General features: G+C 39.6%; 1 protein-coding gene across 1 annotated transcript in view; it reads right to left on the reverse strand.

Moving 5' to 3' along the window:
* Positions 1-6,518: 6,518 nt before the first annotated feature.
* TMEM123 (transmembrane protein 123) overlaps positions 6,519-23,477 on the reverse strand; it is a 17,942-nt gene continuing 983 nt past the window's right edge. The window contains exons 2-7 of the mRNA XM_026868364.1: positions 18,782-18,873; positions 18,512-18,568; positions 16,399-16,458; positions 11,761-11,952; positions 10,161-10,314; positions 6,519-8,071 (exon numbers count right to left, since the gene is read on the reverse strand). Coding sequence (XP_026724165.1) covers positions 8,047-8,071; positions 10,161-10,314; positions 11,761-11,952; positions 16,399-16,458; positions 18,512-18,568; positions 18,782-18,839 — 546 coding nt within the window. The 5' untranslated portion in view covers positions 18,840-18,873 and the 3' untranslated portion in view covers positions 6,519-8,046. The remainder of the gene's footprint in view (positions 8,072-10,160; positions 10,315-11,760; positions 11,953-16,398; positions 16,459-18,511; positions 18,569-18,781; positions 18,874-23,477) is intronic.

Here is a 23,477-nt window from a genome sequence, read left to right on the forward strand (position 1 = left end):
AGTAGGATCTTCGAGCCCCTTCTGAAGTCTTGGGTCTTGTTTTGTAAGCTGGTAGTTTAGGGAGTCCTGTTTCCTTATTTGTTGACTCTTAGCCTTTTCAGCTTTCCATCCCCAGACTTGCCTTGTAGATACCCACAGAGGGAAAGTGATAAGTATTTCACAAGGATTTCATGTCAAACAGTGGAAGAATACTGCCACCATAAGAGCATCAGATCCTGCAGTGGTGGTGTCAGTTTGGCTCTAAGTCAGTCATTTTCAGCCATGTCTTAATGCCTAAGTGTGGACCTCTTAATGTTCAGACCTGCCAGCAATAAGATATTTTTAACAGGACTTTGGTGTCTTATGCTCTGTAGTGTGAGGTGAAAATACCATTTATTGAATTTTCAGGATTCCAGTTTTGCAAGTTGTGTGCATGTAACTGGCTTCCATCACTTCATATGTGGCGTTAGCTATACATGTGTTATCTCTGCTGGAGAGAGCACCCCATATGTATGAAAGTAGTAAAGTGTATACATTAAAAAAAGCTTGTGTGAGCTGTGTAACCTATGACTCAGTGACTTACCCTGGGTAATGGTTGCCTAGTGTTTAGAGCAAGGCTTGTATTAAGTGGGGGAGATGTTTGCCACTAGCAAATAAATTTCCATTGGTAATTAACATGCTTATGTTTAGCATTTGTATGTATCTTTCCTGTTGTACATCAGAGTTGTAAGTTAGTCAAAAGTCCCACTCCAAGTCTGAAAGAAACCTCTGGGTCTCCATCTATAATCACCTGCAAATTTGGGAAATCTGTGCACTGAGTTTGGAATTTAGACTGTGCGTGGAGTTAACAGTATATTTCTAGCATAATTGTAGTCACAGCATTGATTCAAAGTTTTGGCTAGCTAAAAAGGGCTAAACCAAGTACTTTTACTTGTTAATTATGTGATTGAGACTGATTTGTTAGCAGATTCATGATGTTTCCATCAGTAGTACTGATTACTAAATTTAGCAAGGACAATTGTGCAAAGGAAGATACAAATACATTCTACTTACCGTCGGTTTGTCTTTGCCCTGTATTTCTAAGCGGTACCTCGTGGGCTGGAGTCCCTTTCAAAATAATGCTGGAGTTACTAATCTTGAAGGCTTGCTTTGCTGTCTGGGTGGTTAGGGGAGAGGTGTAAGAATCTGGACTGGTTTGTCTTTAAACAGTGATGTTTCAGCGTTTTTTCTTAATCCATTCTTCATAATTTCTTCAGCAGCATTTAATGCTGTGCGTTAGCTGGCACCATCATTGTTTTAATGCTTTGGTACACATTCCTTGCACTACTAGGATTCTTCATCTGTAGACTGACTTGCTGTAATTCTTTTAAATACAGACTTTTGTCTAACTTTGTTATATATAGATCTTCCTTTCCTATTTTTTAACATGAAAATTAAAATGTTTCAAACATAGTGTGTTGTTTTAAACAGCTTCACATACTTCTGCTTTTCTGGTTTTGAAATGTTTCTAAATGCTCTTTTGTGTAGCAACTTAAAAAGATCATGAAAGCTTGTTAAGAAATAAAGTGCATGACTTGAAATTTGATGTTCAGACCCAGAAATGACAAATATTAGAGCCAAGTATACTTTCTACAGATGAGTCTGCAGGGGGAGCTGGAGAGGTCAGGCTCACCTGAAGAATGTGGAATTGTTAATATGTAAGCCTTGTTTCTAAGCCGGGAAGAGGACAGGGAAAAATACAGCAGCAGGCAGACGTTTTAAGCAATGCATTTTCCTTTAGAACCATATGGGGTTAGTTTTTCAAATACTGCAGTTACTTTGTGTAGTTCAGATAACAGGGTATACAGGGCTTTAAAAACTGAGTGTTTTGGGTGTTCGGTGTCATTTGTGATGCCTGAGGGTACCTCAGGACTTGCAACATACCTGTCGGCTCTGGTTCCTGAGTGTTTTGAATGTCCTGGGCAACTTCGAACAGCATTGGCTGCCTGCATCTAAGCCCCTGAATGGCTTTCTGAGAAATGGAAGAACTTGATCTAGAAACTGCTGGGTAAAATTCTTTGACCTAGTTTTGGCAGGAAGACTGATCTAGGTTATGGCTTTCCACTGCTCCCCACTATAGTGACTGTTGTTGCCGTGATCATGTGTGCTGTACATGTGAGCAGTTACACTCCCCTCAGTACTATTCCAAGAAAGCTATAATGAAACTAGTTGTCTGTAGCACACTGCCAACAGAAACCTAGCAAAATGTTAAACCGTGAAGTCTGTCTGCATAGGGTTTGGAGAGGATCAAGTGATGTCTGTTCCTTGTGAAGAAACTGACCATGTTCACACTTTGTTCTGTGTCCACTTCCTTTTTGAAAGCATTTTCCAGAGCTGTGACTGCATTAAACTCGCCCCCCAGCTTCCTGTGCAGCTCTGCTGATGAAGCAGGTCGAGTTCTTGGAAGTCAGTGTTCCAGGTCTATAGCTGGTCTTGAGCTGGCAGTGTGTTGGTGTGGCTTAGGGGGTGTAGAGGGTGGGAACTTCAGTATCATTGGAGCTCAGTGGTGAGACTTGAAAGGAAGATGATAGAAGGCAAAATTCACAGCTTCTATAAATGAGCAATTTCTTTATTTGAACGAAGCTTAGCTTATCTACAAAGGACCTAGCCTAGAGCAGTTGCAGTTGCTGATACTGGTTTGAAATACTGCAAGATACAGTAGTTTTCCAAGTAGCAGCTTTATGTTTTGTGAAGCAAGTGCCATGAAGTGTTATTGTAATTCTTTAGCAGTTTCCTGCATGTTGGGTTTTTTTTTTTGTGTGTGTGTGTGTGTGTGTGTTCTTTTTTAACTGAATGTGTACCTTCCTGTTCTGTTTGCTTTTGAGCATTGACCAGAAAGCCCAGCACTCTTCCAACTGAAGACAGCATGCAGTCCTAGTATCCACAAGTGGTCCGACCAGTCATTATAACAGAGCACTGCTCTTATATGCTGAAATGAGTGACCACATACGAAATATCTAGGAACTCCATTAGCATATTAAAGAAAAATATTTATATTGCTGCTTTTTTGTGACCAAGTTAGTGGTTGTATAGTAACTCCTCAGCACCATGCTTTCAGAACTTGGATTCCTCACAAAACATCAGAAAAAGAGAAGCACCTGAAATTGCAGACAGTGTATTCATCTGCCTTTAATTCTGCGTTGTGGCAATGGTAGTGTAGTGAGGCTGGGGTATGCAGTATCATGGTTGATGTTGCAGATGGACTGAACTTGCAGTTTTCTTTGCTGTTAAGCCCACCTCAGGTATGTGAATCCAGGCAGGAGATGTATTCTGGACACAAAGAGGTATGCTCTGTTCTGTTGAACTACTTAATCTGCAATTTGTCACTCTTGCTCTGGAGGTTACTAGTGCAGGGAGTAAACTTCCTGAGACAATACTAAATCACCAGTCCTTTGTTTCTGTTTTTAATTGAGCAAATGAGTTACTGATGCTCCAACACAGCTTCCTCACTGACGGCTGAACAGCAGATCCTGCTGTGCTGCTTTCAAAAAAGAAAGGTGAGTTATTTTTTTTCTCTTTGAAGAGATCAAAATATGCTGGAACATAGCAGGAAATTGTTTGCACAGTAAGCAATGTCCTAGCAGTAGCCTTCACATTTAGTTTTGGCTGGTGAAATTTTTTTATGGAAAAGCTGGAGAACTTGCCAAAGGTTTCTAAGCTCGTGTGTTAGATCTGTATAGCTTAACTTAATGATGCTCAGTTCTTTTGGCAGTTGAAGACATGAAATACCCGGTACTTATGAAGTAAAGGATAGGAGTTGGGGTTGAGATTTGCCCACTGGAAGATAGCTTCAAGTCTAAGGGATGAATAAAGTTTTTAGAAAAGACCAAGTCATATAAGCAACAGTAAAAATAAGAAAGCACCCTATTTGTACAGAACTCGCTGCTTCACAGATCCTGTCCAGGAAACTGAGTTACATATAGTCTTTTGTCTAACATTTTAGAATCACCCTACACCTCAGTGCTGGCCAGGTGCAATACCTTGGTTTCCAAACTGCTTTAAATTTGATGTGGAGAAGATCAGAACAAACAATAGATAAACTCAAAATTTTGAGTGTCAGAGTGAGAATCTATTTCCTCTTGGCATTCTAAAAGAACACATAAGAGCCTTCAGAACTGGGGAGTCCCTTTTATTCTTTCAATTTTCAGAGTTCCTGAATTGGATGTTTTGAAGTATAGGGGTGACCTGACACTGAATGGTAAAATTAATCATTGATCCAATCCTCAAAGTAATGTTCTTATAATGAAGCAAACATTAAATTCTAATGCAAGCTAAAGCTTAGACACTGCAGGATCAGAACCAGGAATTGGCAGTCCCCGTGTCTGTGCTGTTTGTGAGAAATGTCAAATGCAGATTCTTAAATTCTTTTAACTTTCCTGTTTTTTAAGATTGCTATCTGTCGTACACCAATCAGGACTCCTTCAGTGTTGTCTAGAGAACATGTTTACAATCTGCACAGGGTCCAGTCTCATTCTGTCCAGTTCCATATAACAGCTAAATTCTTAACCTCTTATCCAGGCAATTTTCAGTCTTTCCACTTTGCTTTTGGCCATATTGTCATTTTGTTGCTTATATCTTTTTCAGTAAAGCATGTTAAGAATGCTATTTATGTCTTCAGGGCAAAACCAGAGTGGCATGAGTATGCAAGAGCTTTAACAGTCTCTGAACAAAAAGGAAAGGTATGAAAGTAGATTTACAAAGGGATAATATTCAAGTTACTGACTATTACCATAGTAACATGATCTTGCTTTAATAGACTTTTTAATAAAAAACCAAATACAGCACTGCAGAATTTCTGGACTGCCTTTGATGCAGGGCGCCATCAAAACAAGTAAGCTGGAAAGGCTATGATTTGGTATTAGAAAATGGGCTAAAGGAGAGTTGAATAAAAAGGAAAGACCTGTGGGAGGAAGGCGGAATGCTGCAGTCCCCACATGTGCTCATAGGGTTGATCTTGGTATGTTGGAAGGGCAAAAGTAACATTCATGTCTGACCTAAGAGGGCTACACTGGATGACTGCCCAAGCCTGTAGTATTAAGTGAAATAAATTTTAATATGAAGCACAAACCCGTGAATTTTAAGGATTAAAAATAAGTACAGGGGTTGTGTGAAAGAGCTCTAACAATCAAGTGAATGCTGGTGATGGCCTTCAAACGATACTGTAAATGCAGTTCTGTGATGTGTCACTAGAGGGGTTCCTAATCAAGACAGAACTATGAACTGCATTGGTCAGCCATCAGTACTAGTAAGAAAATAGGCAGTTCTGTTCAGAGGATGAACTATAAACAGTCGAATCATCTTTACAATATTAATAAACTCAGTTAAGGAACAGCTGAAGGACTGACTGTAGCATAAGCATACCTAGAGAAGGGGAGGAGCTATTAATGCTGTTTTGTTGCATATAATTAATATAAACAGATCATAAACTTCAATTTAGAATAACTAATCACCAGAGAAGTGAGTGGGAAGAGGCTTCCATGAGAAAGGGATTATATTTAGGAAGCATTTCTTTGCCAAGAGGGTGGTCAAACACTGCAACAGGCTTCCTGGAGACATGGTTGGTGCCTGGGGCTTGTCAGTGTTTAAGATGCATTCGGACAATGCCCTTAAAACATGCTTTAACTTGGTCAGCCCTCAGTTGGTCAGGCAGTTCGACTAGCTGATCATTGTAGGGCCCTTCCAACTATTCTATACTCTATTACCATTGCATGGGATAGTAGCAGACTTAAGTCCATGAGACAAAAGTCCTTTTTCTGTCTTTCACTCCTACTTCAGCTTTATACATCATACTGATCTAAAATACTCTTTCCTTACAGAAACTAATGCCAATCTTCAGTTAACATAATCAAGAATTTTGAATGCCAAATTACTTTTTCAGTTATTTAATAATTAGTCAACCCCTCTACACATGTAGAGCACAGCTAAATTCAGGTCCACTGCTCTTTCCAATGCTGTAGAGCAACCTCCAGGACTGAGGCCTGAATGTGTACTTAGTTGTGGTATGATAGAAAAGTTGTCCTGTTCATCCCACTTTACACATGTGTAATTTAATGTAAAGTTAAAGGTAAGATTTATCAATTGCACCTCACTTTGGATACTAGACAAACACCTGAAAGGAGGTTAAGTTTTTTATTTTTACTGACACCTCTGAAATCTTAGTCATGTAATTTTGCTTTATTGTAGTAAAGAGATAAAAAATACATTACAAATTATTGAGCTGGGCAGAAATGCAGTAGGTCTGGTATTTAGCATGTAGAAGTATATATAGTGAACACTTCTTATTCAGTAGTTATGACTGTGGAAAGGGTTGATGGAATTATGAAACCATCTAATAAAATAAAAATCCCACTGAAATTGATACAGTAGCTCCAAAGATTTCATTTTATTTATTCATCTGTACAACAGAAATGAGACAAGCCCAGTAACTGAGTTGCACTTGTCTTAATTTCTACAAACTAATGAGGTACAGTTCTATGGCAGAATTGTTTCCAAACTCTTACCTCACAAAAGTTACTTCAAATCACTCTTTCCCCTGTATCTCAATCTCAGTAAAAAATGAAAAAGTCCTGCTACTCCCATTTCAGGTGCATGGCTGGTGCTATTGACTACTCATTAGCCATGGTTTGCTGGAGTCAGCTGTGCCTTGGACATGTGTGAAAAAGGTAAAAAAGCATTCATACAGCAACTCAGGATAGGTCAAGTCCCACCGTATCAACTGTCTTCACCAGGGAGAAATCTACAAGTGGAGCCTGAGCAGGACTGAACAATTATTCAGTGACATAAGCAGATGCAGGCCTGTGTTTCTTGATCCTTGCTCTAGTCTTCCTTACACCAGTGTAAATCAGGAGCCCATCTACTGAAGTCAGCAGGTTCACCACAGTGTGATATAGAAGCAGCATCAGCCACCCTGCACAGGATCTCCAGTGTATTTGGGCCTTAATTGAAAGGCCTTCTGAAAGATGCCCTGTTGCCTTCAGTGGGCTTTGACCAGACCTCTGTACACGTGTGCAGCAGTACCAAGCTCTAAAAATAGTTGTAAAAATGCGGATTATATTTTTCTAAAACACTATCTTACAGAGATTCTTTGTGTAACTTGCAATGCTTATCAAACGCTGAGAAAACACTGCATACATCTTCATAGTAATAAAACCAAGATTGAAGTGATTGCTACATTCAACTTAAAAGCCAATTTTTAGAAGCAATTCTCATATCATATTTATAAGGATACTTTTCCCCATTTTTATTTTATCTGTAATTGCACATGCTTCATTAGGACATGCTAGAAAAAAGCAGCTATGGATTGCACAGCCTGTTTTCTTACAAGGACCCATTCAGAGAAAAGGGTTGTGGATGGCTATCTCCAGTCTGTCCGTGCTTCCGGCTGGTAGTCTCACTCTGTAGCCTGTTAAGGAAAGTCTCCGCAAGTGACTGAAGTTTAAAGTACTCATTATCACCCTCTATACAGTTAGCAAACCATGTCGCTTTATAGCCTAATAAAAATTAACTGAATTGTTCAAAATTTCTAAACTAAAGTTCACATCAAACTTCAAAATAAATACAGTTTAATACAAAATATTAGGAAAAAAAACATTTTACTTGCAAAAGCCTATGCTTGGTCTCAAAGGTATCCTACTTAACCTACTATATCCATTATGGAACACACTGGATTTACACAATATGTGAGAATTAATTGAACTCACAATTGCAATGATGAGATCCACCGTGCTAGTAATTAGCTGTTTTAGAGACTTGTGTGTGTACTTTAAAATGACTTAATATGTGTGTTTCTTTAAATTTGGTTACAAATACTGGAAAAAGAAAATACTGTCTCTACAAAGTGCAGAGTTCCTCTTCTTATGAAAGCCAATGTAAAAAATATCAGCATGTTTAAAGAGCTTCTCAACATTTTGCAGGATCACACCCAGGACAGGTTTAGAGACTGTGATCATTTTTATGAAGGGAACTCTTTCAGAAGTTACAACAGCTGTGATAGGATGGGTTTCCACCACTGTCTTCCCTGAAGTCTCTTTAAATGATGGCATCGTGTTCATCACTGTAACAGAAACACAGTAATTAATGTTCTGCAGTACAAGCAACAGTCAACAAAGAATCAGCCATCCAGCTGCTGCTAAGAAGGTTATTTTGTGAACAGAGGCCACGTTGCTGGAAGGGCTAAGCGCACATTCATCTGGGAGTTACAGTCCTCTCCGAGCCAAACTTGAAGTTAACGGAACAATTTCATTTTGCCAACAGTCCTCCAGCTTCATTAGCCTTATTAACGTTTTGGCTTTCGTGTTTCACACAAGTAGATATTTTTAGATTAGCTGTTACTCTGGCATTTTTAGCCTATCTTAACTATATTCAATAGTAACAAACTAATCAAAGTCAGTTTACAAGCTCAGTGACAGGTTTCCTTCATTTTAAAAATACTGTTGATCTGAATTCTGAATTCTACAATACCATTGGGTAAACATGGGCAGCAGGCACTGGTTGAATTTCATAACCAGCAAGCAGGAATCAAGATGGAGAGAAAACACAAGGCCTAAACACTAGCATCCCAACAAGTCTAATGACATCACCTCACTTAAAACGAACTTCTTAACTGAGATGGATGAAACTGAATAGGAAGAAGAAAAGCAACCTGGTTTTAAGAATCCTGTGCTGGGTTTTTGTGGCAGGGTTTTGGGAACAGGGGAGGGGTCTACAGCGGTGGCACCTGTGAGAATCTTCTTGAAGGCTCCCCCAGCTCCAAGCCAGACCTGCCTCTGCACCAGGGCCAAGCCAGTTAGTGATGGTGGCTGCACCTCTGCAATAAGTATTTAAGAAGGGGAACCTGGGAGGGGGTTGAGGGGGACGAGGATGCCTCTTTGAACACTGATGTCAGTGGAAGGAAGAAGTTGCCTTGAAGTTGGTGGCAGAGAATCTGTTTAAATCAGTGTTTTTCAACTTGTCTACAGACTGAAGCCCACAGACAACTTCTAAAGGGTCTTGAAAAGATAACAGAAAAACAACCTTACTCTCAATAAGCTTCTGTTTTCTGAACAGCACCTACGCTCTGCAGGGAAAACAGCAGCAGCGTGCAGCTCAAAGAAGGTTGAAAATCACTGGTGTACATAAACAAGTGACTTTAGTGGGATCCAGCCTATACCTTTCAATATCCATAGCACAGAGTTCTTTATCTAAGACTCTTAGCTGCCCTCATCGTAAGTGAACACAAAAATGCATGGATAGGCTGATTGACAGATTTACCCCACTACCAGGGTAATATGAATGATATGAAATGAGTAGTTCAGATGCCAATGCCTCTATTCAGCTAAATGAATTCCACTTCTCATTTCACGGACTTGTGAAAAGTACTTAAAGCAGGTTCAGGGCATACAATTTTATGGACAGTTTTCTGAAGTTAAGAACAAGATAACACAAAAACTAAATATTAGAAATCAACCAGTTGGCCTGCCTATCTTGCAAGCAGGGGCAAAAGTCTGAGTTCACATATTGACAATAATCAAATACTGTGCTTTCAAAAGTGTGAATAATGGCCATATTGCCTTTGAATGTTTTCTGTGACAATAAATAAATTGATCAGTTCAACAGTGGTGGCTTAAGAATGTGGAATATAAGATGTCTGACTTTAAAACTGACTGCTCAAACTAGACTTGGAGGTACATAAAAGGTGATACAAAAGAGAGATGGTAACAGAGTTCCAACAAAACATCATATAGGTAACAGAAAACAGAGCTACTACAAAAAAATTAATGGCAAGGGTCAAAAATATGTCAGAGTGATTCACTCTATTAGACAAATAGAGTCTAGGAGAATGTGTCAGGAAGAGCCAGAAGTCTTGCAAATTGCAGCAAACATTTAAAGGAAATGTAATCAAGGAAATGTTAGCTATTCATGGAAGAGCTAAAAAAACAAGATGCTTTTATATAACAGACCAGAGAATAAACCCACACAGAAGAGAGGCATAATAATAATGAAGAATAGCTGAAGTGGTGAAAGAATATCACAGTTAAATCTCTTATTAATATAATGTACATTAAACAAATGTATGTATCAGAGTTTAATCTCCTTGTTTTGTTTGCCTTTGTTCCCCTCAAGAAAGTAGTAAACTGACAAGGGACAATCCCTTGGGACCTTACATGGTTCTGTACTGAATGCCTCTTCTAGCATGATAGGTTTTGCATCCGATGTAGAGAATGACAAGGACTCCAAGTGTCAGCACAATGCCACCTACAAAACTGCCCACATCAAATCTGGAGGTTTTGGCTATGACAGCCTCAGTTGTTGATGCAGCTGAAAAGAAGAAAACAAAAGGCACTTTTTACTGAGCCTGCAAAATTGTGTTTTGAGGGACTCCTCAATATTCTGTTCTCCCCACTGACACATAAAGACCCAATTAGACAAAATTGATATATAGATCAGCTGGCAAGATACCAGCTAAGCACACTCAAAACACAGAGCTCTGTTTTTAAGCGCCAGATTCTGGTGATGCAGGAGCAGCTGATCCAACTGCTTGCTGTCTCACTGACTGCTCCTTCTCCTCTCCACCTCCCTCTTTCCCCTGCCTTTTTTCAACCTGCTCTCTCCTCCTTCCACACATGCAGCTCCTGCCCTTCTCAGGCCAATTCTAGTGTTTTTCATACTGTCCATAAGCCAATTTAATTCACTAAGCTGGCCTGAAATGAACTCAAGCAGAAAAGGAAGTTGCTTTTAGTCAGATGAGCGTATTGAGTAAGCCTGCAGAGGGGTCCAACAACCACCAAGTCAGCATAGTTACTCCAACGTGGTTGGAGTAAAATGCTTTTGGTGGCAATGAGCTGTTGGACTGCTTTACCTTGTCTCACGGAACTGTACCCTCACTCTCCAGGTGAGATCAGCTCTGCAGCCCAACACAAATATTGACATACATAACATGACCTCAGATAAGCTGTAGCAGTTTCCACATGAAAACTAGTTTTGTCTACTACAAACTCCCACCAAAAGACCCTGTCTGTGCCCACCTTCATTTGTACTTGCCACAGGGAGTCTTACGTGGCCAGCTAGAAGTTTTGCTGATGACAGCTTCACCTACCGATAACGCTTCACTGGTATGTGAGCAGCCCCAATCTGTAAGCATGAAGTGGTGCAAGCAAGCAGCTAACTGCAAGGAAATACTGAATTCTACACTTACTGGTTTTGTATTAAAGGCTACTGTCAAGCTGTATTTGACAACTTCTACATAAAGTATGACTCATTCATAGCCACACTCTATCCTCCATTAGGGATAAAATTCATTACATTGCTACAGATGTCACTGACAGAACTCAGTCTTTTTACCAAGCCAGTAGGATATTTTGAGCCACAGATCAGCTGTGAAAAAGGAAATATTAGAGATGAGTTCGAGTAAGCTGTAGAAGGGAGAGCTGAACAAATACCAAGTTGTATTTAAAAGCCAGCCTTTCTCCTAACATTGCTCATGTCCTTGCTGGGTGCCTCCTGGTTCAGACCACTTGCATTTTATTTTTTTTTCCCCTAAATATGTCATGTCTCTCAGGTTAAGTGAAGCCTTATTTAGGAAAGTGCAGTGCTCAGAGCAACACTATTGTAGCCAACTTACTAATAAAACTCCACCTCACTCTTGTTTTTCAGCATGCAAATACCTTCTTTGTTATACTACTGTACAATTGTAGAATGGTTAATTTTACGACACACCTCAACATGTATACAAGCCTTCATGAACTTTTTGAAATGTGAACTCACCTGTTACAGAAGTGAAAGAAATCTTGGAAGCGGTCATCACTGTAATATTGAGTTGTGATGATGTGACCGATGGAGCTGTGGTGGATCTTGTTGTCTGGCTGGTTTTGGTCGTCTGAGTCATCAAGGTGACAGACATAGTGGCACTGGTGGGCTGACTGGTAGTGGTCAGATGAGTAGTACTGGTGGAAGTACCTGGGAAATTTTTGTTTGTGATATCACGCAGAAAAATACATAAAAATAATAAATGCTATCTTAATCAGTGAGTATACAGTTTATTGTGCCCAAACAGAATGACAGAGTAACAATCAAAGTGCCACTGCATGTATACCCAAGCTTGCATACAGACTCTTCCCCTATGCATGTCGTCTGGAGAGACCCAATTCCTGATTACTGAAGCTCAAGGTCAGGAATGGTTTAAAGGAAAGGCTGTAAAGAAAATCTGGATAATATCTGATAACTTTTAGAAAGGTCAATGTTTTTTGGGTAACGCTATCCAATTCCATAGGATAGAATCACACCTAATTTACAGTATTTTAAAATGTGATAAAATTCTGGATCAAGAGTACCTTTCCATTTGAAGTACTCAACTTTTCAGATAAGTAACTTTTCTGGTAAGAATGGATTTTTCATGAAAACACCCTCCTCCCCCCCGCCAATTTTAGTAATAATTTAATCTTTAGTTTGCTTTTGAATGAAACACTGGCTTTACTAAGGGTGCATACCAGAGAGAATTCTGTATGTATGTTAAACTTAAGGTACAAAAGGTTCTCCACACATGGTAAAAGTTTGACCACAGTAAATCTGCTAGCTTGTATCATTTATTTAGTGGTGAGCTGTCTTGCCAAGGTTAAAACAAAGACTACAATGCTGTTTTGCAAGTTTAATTGACACCTAACACCTTTAACTTTTACTCTGCTTTTACCTAATGCTTTCCCTTCCCTCGTCAGAAAGCAGTAATGAACTGTTAGGAATAAAAATATCATGAAGCAAAATTCAAGAATAGATTGACATTTATAGCAAAATCCTTAGAACCTTGGTAAAAGGCAGAAGCTGGAATGATCTTAAGAATAATTACTTATTTTTCTAAGAAGGAACTATAAAGAGACATGAGCCTGTTATGCAACTAACATTTCTCTAAGCAGACAATATAAGGCAAATAGCTTTTATGTATGAAGGAATTTTAAGGAGAAAAAGATCCCTTTGCAGCTGTTTATTTCTGTATTATTTCTATAACCTCACACAAGCTGGGTTCATTTTAAACACCACAAATGCTTTTCATTATGAACATTCAAATGTGTAATTATACCCATGTTTTCTTGAAATTCTCTAAAACTAAAACAACTGAAGAACAGGTAGTTTCATCTCACTTCCACAGAAAACTTGATACTGAATTTCTGCTTTTTTTTATACAGGATCTAAAATGCTTCTATAGAACAATCTTCCTGTAAGTGTGGTTTAAAATGTCATTAGCTACACAGAGAACAGCATCTTTAAGCAGACTTAAGTATTGCTGCTTCCAGTACAGATGTGAACATCAAAAACTTAAGAAAGCCAAACAATACGACAATGTAAGCATTCAGAAAGGAACTGGCCTACACAACACTTTTCCGAGACATTTAACATTAAAACTACTGAAACAGCCCAGCACAGTCCCCATAGTAAATGTTATTTATTTTCCTCTTCTTTGATGTTCTAAGTGTATTGTGCCATAACCCTAGGAAACACTTTGAAATGAGCATTCATTGAGATGGAACAGTTGGAGTACTATATTCATGTGCTTACCTTGTTACAATTAGGAAAGTCAGTTCCTCTATGAAGCATGTGTGAAATACATCAGATAAAATTCAGGGTACATTTTAATACTGACAGGTAAACTCCCCAAAGGCACAATGATCTATAAATATCAAATGGTTCCTCATTGTAGGAAATAAGCAAGGAAATGTCTACATGGAAACCATCTACAGTTACATGATACGAAACCACACCTGGTAACTGCATTCCTAATACAAAAGATACCAAAAAGCAAATCTGAATGCACGCGTCAACCAGTCGGTTTTCTCTGTTTTTTTGGGTTTTTCTTTTTTTTTTTCTGAGTTATGATTTCTGAGTGTCAAACTGGCTTGTGTTTCTGAGAAATATAATGGCTAATTGTTCCATGTGTAACATTATTAAATGATGTTACTCAAAGATGGTACTTATTCCATAGGCGTTAAAAAATCTGAGCCAACACAAAAAATATCCAAGGAGCTATCATGAAGAATGACAACAAATTTGCACATTAAATTTTTCCCCCCTCTCTTCCCTGCTAGTAATCATTTTTTCTTACTTTATCAAGATTGCAGAACTTGGTAATGTAACATTAGGAGTAAAATCTGGTTAATCCCCTACAGACTTATCTTTCATGATGTATTTAGCATCAGTCATTTCAAAACATCAGTGGGAGGCTATCTGAGAATTTGGGAACCTGTAATGAATTGGGCACCAATCTCTTCTTCTGTGTCTTTGAAAAATCCTACCCATACTATTTTGCCAATGGAGTTAAGATTAAACAACATTTGCTAGCAGTATCTGTCCTTTTATCTTTTATTTCCCTAATTGCTTTTCCCCCAAAAGACCAGCTAGGCTTCATTGAGCATCACATTAAACAAACCTATACTGTCTTGAGTTAATTTTTATTATTTCAAAAGAATGCATGCCAGTAACATACTTCAGGTTTATGATGCTTTATCTTTAAAAGAGGTATTTTACTTTGTATGTTACCTGTGTTTAAACATTAAATAGCTATGCTATATCCATCAATCAAACTCTCTATATAGTGTAAAGACAAGAATTCTTAGCAGCATGCACCACTCCCTTAGTGTTCTAACTCAATAGTAAACACAGTAACTCAAACTGCACAAGCACTGTGCTAACACAAAAATAATAATTATTGAATGTGCTTCCTAAAATACTCTCCTTGAGTATGAAAAATGATTGAATGAAACAGACTTCTGCTTCTGACATGAAAAGCTTCCAAAAAAAAGAAAAAAAAGGCAGAGACTTTAAGCAAAATTAAGTACATATACTCAGCAGTCTTTGTTCTGAAGAGGTCAAGACAGATAATCAAAATGGATGAACACTGTCTTAAAATCTATGAAGTTTCTAACAAAAAAAAAAAAAAAAAAAAAAAAAAAGAAGCAAAAGAGAAGGATGTGAATCATAAAGCATGTGAAGCAAGGCACAGCTGTCTTTTAAATTTGTACTATGCCTAACAGCAAAGGGCTCAGGCCTCTTTTTACTATTACTATCCAACCAGTAAAGCTGAGACCTCTGCCATAAGCCCATAGTCAGGGTTGAAGCACAGGGCAGGTTAAACACCTGTGCTTAACAATGGCTTTATACAGGGGAAGGCCCTAAGGCAACAAGTGGATTACAAAAATCTCTCCCCTTTCCCAATTAGACATGCTTAAACAGGTACCCTGCCCGCAATGGAATGAGACACTGCACCACTTCCTTGCTGTCAAAAGGAAGGTCTTTGCAGAGATATTTTTTTTCCTAGTGAGTATTTTATTCTTAAATGACTAACAAGCAACTTCAGAGTGTGGTAGCTCAGAGGTTATCTGAAGACTAGAGAGACATAAAGTGAGAGTTGTACTGGAAATGGAATTACATAACTGGGACCTTATGATCAGCATAAAACTCCACATATACACAAAGTATCTTAGGGTAGGCACAGTATTTCTGCCCTGCTTTCACATGGTTTAGCACAAAGGGGACCCAAAGAATATAATTTTTTTTAATTTCCTTTTTAATAATCTCACATTAACACAGCCAGCAGTTGGAACACTGCAATTATAAGTGGATGAACTCTTTGTCTCCCAGGTTAAATATCCGCTTTCAAACTTTACTAATTGATCTGATACAGCTATTTCTTCTTTCTATAAAGATGTGTTTTGTAAACACATTCATTATGTTGGAGCATCATGACTGCAACACTGCTCCCTTGGGAAATCATTCTTAACAGTTCTTCTGACAAGTTGTGAAGGGAAGATGGTAGTGCTAGAACAATGCAAAAGTACCCATGACAGATTGTCCCAGATTTGCCACTCGTGTCCCACTTGAACTCCACTGTTTTGTGCTATGAGCTCTATAAGGACTATTTTCCATGGTATAAGGTACCATGAGTCTTACCTAAAAGGAAATGGAGTCTTACTCATGAAACTCAAGGCCCCAGGACTTTGTTATACCCAAAGCTGTATACCCAAAGTGAAACAACATTAAACAGGTATGTACTGTTTGCACAACAACCCACTCATCTTTACTCCATGAAAAATGGAAGATGTTTGCTTAGAAGCAAAGAATGAGCATTAAAAAGATCAACTTCTTTCAGTTCTTCCTTGCAGTTTCATTTTAGTTCCTGTTTTTCAATGGCACCACAGATGTCATTGCTTCTACCGAAGAAGAATGCTACCTAAACTTGAGAAACAGTATAGCTACATGTCAGAGTTGTTTTACACGTTACCTCTCAGCCCTAAAATGATAATGCCTCTCTCAAATACCCACTTTTGACTGATATTTCTTTAGAATTTGATATGATCTGGGGTAGCTTTGGAGCTAGTTTCTGGGTTCATAGTAATGAACAGAAGAACAGATACATACCTACTGCAGATGTTGCTGTAGATTGCGTGGATGATGTGAGATTGGACAAACTGCTATTGTCTTCAAGGAAAAAACAGAACAAGAAAAGAAATATTATTAATTTCCATTTTAACATACTATAATTAAAGTACCCACAACACAATACTCTCCTCAGGGTATCTGCGTTTCCAGGCTACAAGTAAGAATAGTGCAGCGAATATTCCATTGCAAAGCAGATGGTTTTATCCTTCTGTAAAATGCTTTCAGATCTCAGTGACACATTAGTGTCCAAATAGTCTGTGTGTGAAATCTCTACATCTCCTCTTTTTGCTCTCTTCAACTTCTGTGTCATGCTGACTCTCTTGACCTACTTAAGCACTGTGGGATATTTTTTTTTACTAGTTTTTTTCCTCTATTTCAGTGCCTTCTCCTGTCCCTCAATCTTTTTTGCTGCATCTCTGTTACAAACTGGGATCATGCGAGGAACATGCTGTAGTGGTGTCAAGTAGGAACAGACCAACACCCTGTGAAACATCTTTCTGTGGGCTTAAGCTCTCTCTACACAAAAATGGTCCTAAGAATGTATGTTTCCAAAGACTTAAAATATAAACCATGTTTAAGTCTTAATGGTTTTGTCCTTCCCTCCTTTCTTTCAATTCTACTCTTCCAGTTCTCTTTTTGTGCCTCTTCCTACTCATGTAACTTCTAGGTTCTCAGGCACTCTCCTGCTCTCACTACTGTCCTCATTGCTGCATCCCTCTTCCATGTTTCTTACAGGTTAACGGTCTCTTCCTTCTGGCAAAGATCTACTGGGCTGTTTGGTAGCTCCCGTTCCTGGAAGCATCCCTGCCTATACTTCCCTCCCTTCACTCTACACTGTTGTCTACACCCATTCTGCGACTATTCTTTTCTCTGAAGTAACAGATCTTTTACAGCATCCTCCCACATTGCTATTGCTATGCGCCTTGCAGCAGCTCTACTGCTTTTCAGCACGGCTGGAAAACAAAACGCATAACCTCAGAGATGACGAGAACAGCAACACAGCTACCAGAATCAAGAAGCAGGTCTGTTTCCTTTGAATGGATTGGCTGTTCTTACCACTGCAAAAGTCCAGTGTCAGCCAGCTCAGCTAGCACCATCACTGCATACTGTACACACAACCCTTATACTGACATACCTGGGATATTAAGTTGCAGATTTAATTGCTTTTGAGAAACAGTCTGTGATTATACTACTACAAACACATTCTTTCTTGGTTATGTTGACTTTTATACCAGTGTAAGCCACGGATATGCCTGGGGCTAAACCTTTCCCACGCTGGCCCAATATTGTAACCAGAACACAGCTTTGGGTTTCCCCCAAGTTCTGAGTGCTTACTTCTGCAACCCTGGGAACGTGCCTGGATGTAGACTGCATGCTCATACGGGTGAAAAACAGGCACGTACACTGCCTGGAATTTGGGTGTGAGTCAGTGATACAATCAACACAAGATAGAGTGAGTCAATGAACAGAGTATTGGCTATACATCCCACCTGGCTAACAGCAAATGAGATGAGCAAAGTAGTACAGGGCAAAAATGACTCAAGGAATATGCCATTTGCATGGCATGTGCTTAAAGGTGTACAGCTTAACAGAGTCAAAATGAGATTACACCATGAAATAAACGTGTACTTTATCAATGAACTCAAGCACAATGGACCTAGAATCCATTCTGGCATTAAAAAAAAATTAAATGAAAAAGTGCCTTGCCTTTTCTCAAGAGCACTGAATTCTAGCCTAGCAGACTTCTTGAGCTGGTGGTTCTCCTTTTAACTATAAATTAATGTTGGCAGGTACTTCTAGTACCATACACAAATTTTTCCCATTTTACTTCTCTCCCCTCTCTGTTGCTCTGGGATACATAAGGATATGAGGATTGTGTTGTGTACTACTGTTCCTCTTATATACCTTTAGTTATCCTGGAACAGATGCGACAATTAGGAGTACCTCCTTCCTGCCCTACAGCTGTTCACAATTCAGTAAAATAAAATAAAGGGCAAACTATTACAGGACAGTTTAAGATATACATATTGCTTTTCTCAATGCTACTGAGGAACAGAAACAGAAATGCGAAGAGTATTACATTGCAACTTACGGTATGGAGTCACAGTAAAGGGTGTAGTACTGCTGGAGTTGTTAATCTCTGCATTTCCTACATAAAAACCAAGAATAATATAGTTTTAGGTGCTTTACTACTAAGAAATGAAAAAAAAAAAAAGTTAGTACAGCATCTGTCATTTGCTTTGGGCATATAAATGACTAAACTACCATGGACAGGAGTTAGGTATAATGATGATACAAAAGCATGGTACCACAACAGCCTGCTCTTCGTACATTAAAAATGACAACATGTGCACTACCCAACCATCAAATGAACTGGAACTCCTTCCCATCCTCAGTTTTATCTTCCCCATCATCACCATCCCAAGTTCTCTTCTTCCTTGAGATGAAAGGAGACTGAAAGAAGTAAGAGATAGAAAATCAGGCACCTTCCTTCAGTAATAACATACGACCTGTATCACCTACAGCAGAATGAAAACAACTTCTCGCATAAATCTTCTCGTATAAAGTCTGTAAGGTCTTTGCAAGGAGATGGGCACCTGGACAGCATGGTAAGACAATAAGCTCCACTACAAAGTTGCATTGCTTAGTTTGGGGACTAACAGAAAGTTAATGCACCCACTGCACGTTTGGCAGATGGGAAGTGGGATAGAGAAGGATCACACCTCAGGTGAAATATCATCATACTCTAAAGACTAATTGAGGCCTGATTACTCTGTCTTCAGGCCCGGTCTACAAACAACTGGTTACGTTTAAAGATAAACCACACAATGAAAGTCTGGCATTCACATGTAAGAGGATCAGTTGTGGATTCTGCCTTTGCCAAGCAGAGCTTAGTTTTGATCACTTATAACAATATTGTGCTAAAGGCAAACAAATAACCTGAACTGTCACAGAGATAGGGCATTTTCTTAGTAGTTACAAAACTTTAGTGAAGATCTCAGAATGGTAAGGTTTGCAAATATAAATGGCAAACCACTCATTTTATCTTACCCTTTACAATACCAAGATTGAGGGCAGCACTGAAAGACATGTTAGCCTGTTTAGTTAGGGAACTTAAGGAGAACAAATAAAACCAGAAGAATGGGACACAGCTAAACTACGCTTTCCCAGGAAGGACTCAATCCCGTGTAAAGTGGTCTACATCAGAGCTAGTCCCCCCGCATTTAACAATGATCTGATTGAGGAAATTAAGCCAACAGAAAACTGACATTAACTGCCTCCCCAACAACGCACAATGTTTTTTTGCTGCCTCAAACAGCAGTATGGGCTCTCTGTAGGATTAGATGAGAGAGGGGCAGAAACCAGAGATGGAAGGGACGACACAACTGTGTTAGTCCTAGCTCAGATCAGCTTGGACTGCACACTTTGAAATACAAGTCACTTAACCAGCTTAAAAGATACAACTTTTTTTTTTTTCCCTCCTCAAAAAAAAGCCCAAACAATGATAAGTTTCTTAATTTGGATCAGAAGCAGTTGCTCCAGAATAGAAGTACATCTTGATATGGGGTACTACATAAGCATAGGCCACATCAGAACACATGGCAGTGAATGGGACAGGTGAGAAAATCTTAAAAATGACACTATTGCCAAACTGTTCTCTATCGTCAGACTGTGGTTTTGGATTTGAAGCTGTGTGTGTCACTGAAGCGACAGCAGGAGACCCCAACAAGGAAGGCAGGAAGGATTCCTGGGTTAAGGCAAAGGGAAAAGCAGCACACACTTTTACACAGTGATGGTTCTAACAACAACAGGAGACTCTAATTCAAGACCACAGACTGCATAGTGCAACAAGCCCAAAACGAAACAGCAAGACTTTCTGGCCTTCTCCAGGAGCAGAAGTGCAAGGGTTAGAAGTCTGCACTGGCCCAGGTGTACATGTGCAGGCATGAGTACAGGAAGGAAGTGGGGAGAAAGCCAGCAGCCAGCTGCAGCATGGCAGGTCCTGCACACAAGCAGAGGTAAAGCTCCTTGGGCCACAGGATTAGTTGCAATACTGGGCCTACAAATCTTGAGTTGAAAAACTCTGTGCTGATGCTTGTTCCACCATGATCTGGGGAGGGGGGAGACAGGGGAAAAGAAGGATCTCCATGTTCATTTTTCATGATGAAACAGAACTGAACCAAGGAAATACCAAACTGAAAACGCACCAAAGCACCACATACTGGAAAGGGACAGGGAAAAGGGATCAACATTTTTGTCAGACAATTTTGTTTTCCTCTGTTTAAGGTCAGGCGCAGATGCAGCTCAAAACGTAACCACTCGTGGCTGGTCAGGGTGTATCTGAAGGCAAGCGTGCTTCCTGTGAAACGCTCCAGCACAGCTTGGTACGCTGAGCGCTTCCAGGGCCTCTTGTGGTTTTGTTGCTCTAGTTCGTAAGAAGTCATGAGTTGGAGACAACCTGGATAAGCAAACTTTCAAAAGGGCAAAATCAGGCCCGTTCTTTCAGCTTTATAGCTTAAATTCAGCTTCTAGAAGTGGCATTCAGATGCAGCTGATGATCCGTGCTTGTGCTAAACACATAGGTAGATGCAGGGTAAGTGATAGGGATGGCTCCAATACTTGTTGAAAACTAACAGGACAAGATTTTTAACGGATGTGATTTTGTCAGATCCTGCAAAAATCAACACCATGGGTAACACCCATGAACCTTTAACATCAGAAATCCATACTCTCCAGCTCAGGCACGTACCGAATTACTATTCTCTGTAGATGTCAATTTGCCCATTCCCACATTCACATTTAAGATAAACATGTTTCTAAGGACTCACAGACTTTATGTCTAGTCTAACAAAACCTCATGCTGCAGAAAGATGTAGGTATATAAACTGACATTCGTACTAAGCATGATTTTACACATTCATTTTGGGGACACTTCAAAAGTCATGTAAGTTCCATCTGGGCATTTTCACTTTTCGGGTTTGATGCACAGCAGGTAAGTAGGAGAGTTTTACGTCCAAGCCATTTCACTTTTGTTGGTTTAAAAAGTTCAGTGGCACTGAGAATGCACAGTAACCTCTAAGCAATCCAAATGAGTAACAGCTGAGGTGCTGGAATGGTTAAAGCAGCAACATGAACAGATAATCTCCACCATCAGGGTACTCATTCTTCTCAGCTGAAATGGATGAAACTCAAATTCTGGAGATTAAAACAAAAACAAGCCCCTGACCCCAAATCTGTTGTAACATCTACAAGGCAACTTTGATAAACCGTAAGTGCAAATCCCTGCTATCTGGAAACTTTGTATTTCTTTCTCCTTTGACTCAACAAGGTCTTCTAGTACCTATTTTTGAAGTGTCATTCTTGACCTACCAAGAAGGTAAATCATCCCAACAGAGAGGTCAGGCAGGATTATCTCAGCAAATTTTTGGACAGGTCCTCATGCCTTAACATTGTGAAATACCTCAGCCTTGCAAAGGAAAGCGTTACACGATTGCACAGACGCTTAAGGAAACAACACAGACTTAAGTAACTGATTTTCAACCCTGGTCAATTTGAGACCAAAAAACCCTCATCATCTGCTGTTGCCCAAGAATCTATGAGAAGGAGGTACACTAAAATCAAAATGACATGCCTGTTTTCAGGTCTGGAGGCTGCTGCTCACTTTCTGTACTGCGAGCAGTTTTGTATACAGGTAAACTCTCGGAAGATGTTGCTAGCTATCTTTACTGAACAGAGCAGGAAGGAGGTGGGGACACCTTCCTGCCACAGCATGTGGATTCTCCTTACTTACTCAGATATCAGGAAGCCAGCTGGATTTTACATAAGAGTGAGAAAGATTTTTCCTAACCCATAAGATTTTGGCGATGTTTCTTCCACTGACTTGACTGACACACAGAAATAAACTTTCCAGCAGGGTAAAAGAACAGCATTATATTGCAATAAACAACCTGCCCAAAAATCTTAACTGTAGGGAGGACAAATCCATTGCCACTTTCACTTTTGCAAATCACAGTATCTGACAGGTTTCACGTGTTCTCTGGTAGTGTCCATTAGTGAATCACAAACTTTTGCTGAAACCAACACAAACGTCAGGAGTAGCTTCTGGAAATTTCTGAGTAAGTGAGCAGAAAAAAAAAAGACACTTCAATAGATACATTAAATTGCGCTTTAAAATGGCAGAACTTCTCTCAACATATTGTAAATGGGAGTCTAGACAACAGATTCGCAGATAGAGGAAGGACATTTGACTGGCAAAAGTTAGATGAGATCATCCCTGACCCAGGAGACAGCACTGACTGTGTACACTGAGTTAAACCAGCATATGCACTCAGAAGGCAGCATGATAAAAGCCAGAACAAGCCAATCTTATATCAAATGAAATGACAGTCTATCACTGTAAAATTGAAGCCCTAAGATCTTAGCAAAGCAATAATCAGGTTACTGGTAACCTCTTCAAAAAAATCTTGCTTTTTTTGCATTTATAAAGCTGTTTATGTTCCTCATTTTACTTTTTTGGCATATTTGTGTTATAGCTTCACCAGATTAAACAACAGCATATTAACACTGCTGGATTGACTGATATTCCTCAACATTATTTGACAGGTTAATTTTGGTGCCTATCTTTTGGCTTCTTAACTTGGAAAAATTGGGGGGCATTGTTCGGGGCATTTCAGTCTTCTAAAAAGGCAACTCCGGCAGCTCAGACTTTTGTATCTCTCATTTTATTCGAGTTTGTATGTCGACAAACAACTCCTGAATCTGGACTTCTACCACCGGAGTTAAAAAGCACGAGAAAGAAAACAGGACGCTGTCTATTTGTTAGAATCGGCCATTAAGAAGAGGCACTCCTGACAGAAACGCAGCAAACACACCACCTCTGTCCTAACAGCAAAGCCACGCCGAGCCACTCGCCAGTTACAGCACGCCTCTGGGACCAGCAGCGGCAAGGGCAAGGAAAGCCTTTCCTTCCAGCCCAGCCCTGCCTGGGGCGCCGCGGGCTCCCGGCTCCTCCGGGACCCGCTCGTCCGGGCACCCTCCGCGGGCAGGTCCCCGCTCCG

This window comes from Athene cunicularia (assembly GCF_003259725.1).
Source record: "Athene cunicularia isolate RWA chromosome 1 unlocalized genomic scaffold, athCun1 chr1_part1, whole genome shotgun sequence".
NCBI lineage: Eukaryota > Metazoa > Chordata > Aves > Strigiformes > Strigidae > Athene > Athene cunicularia.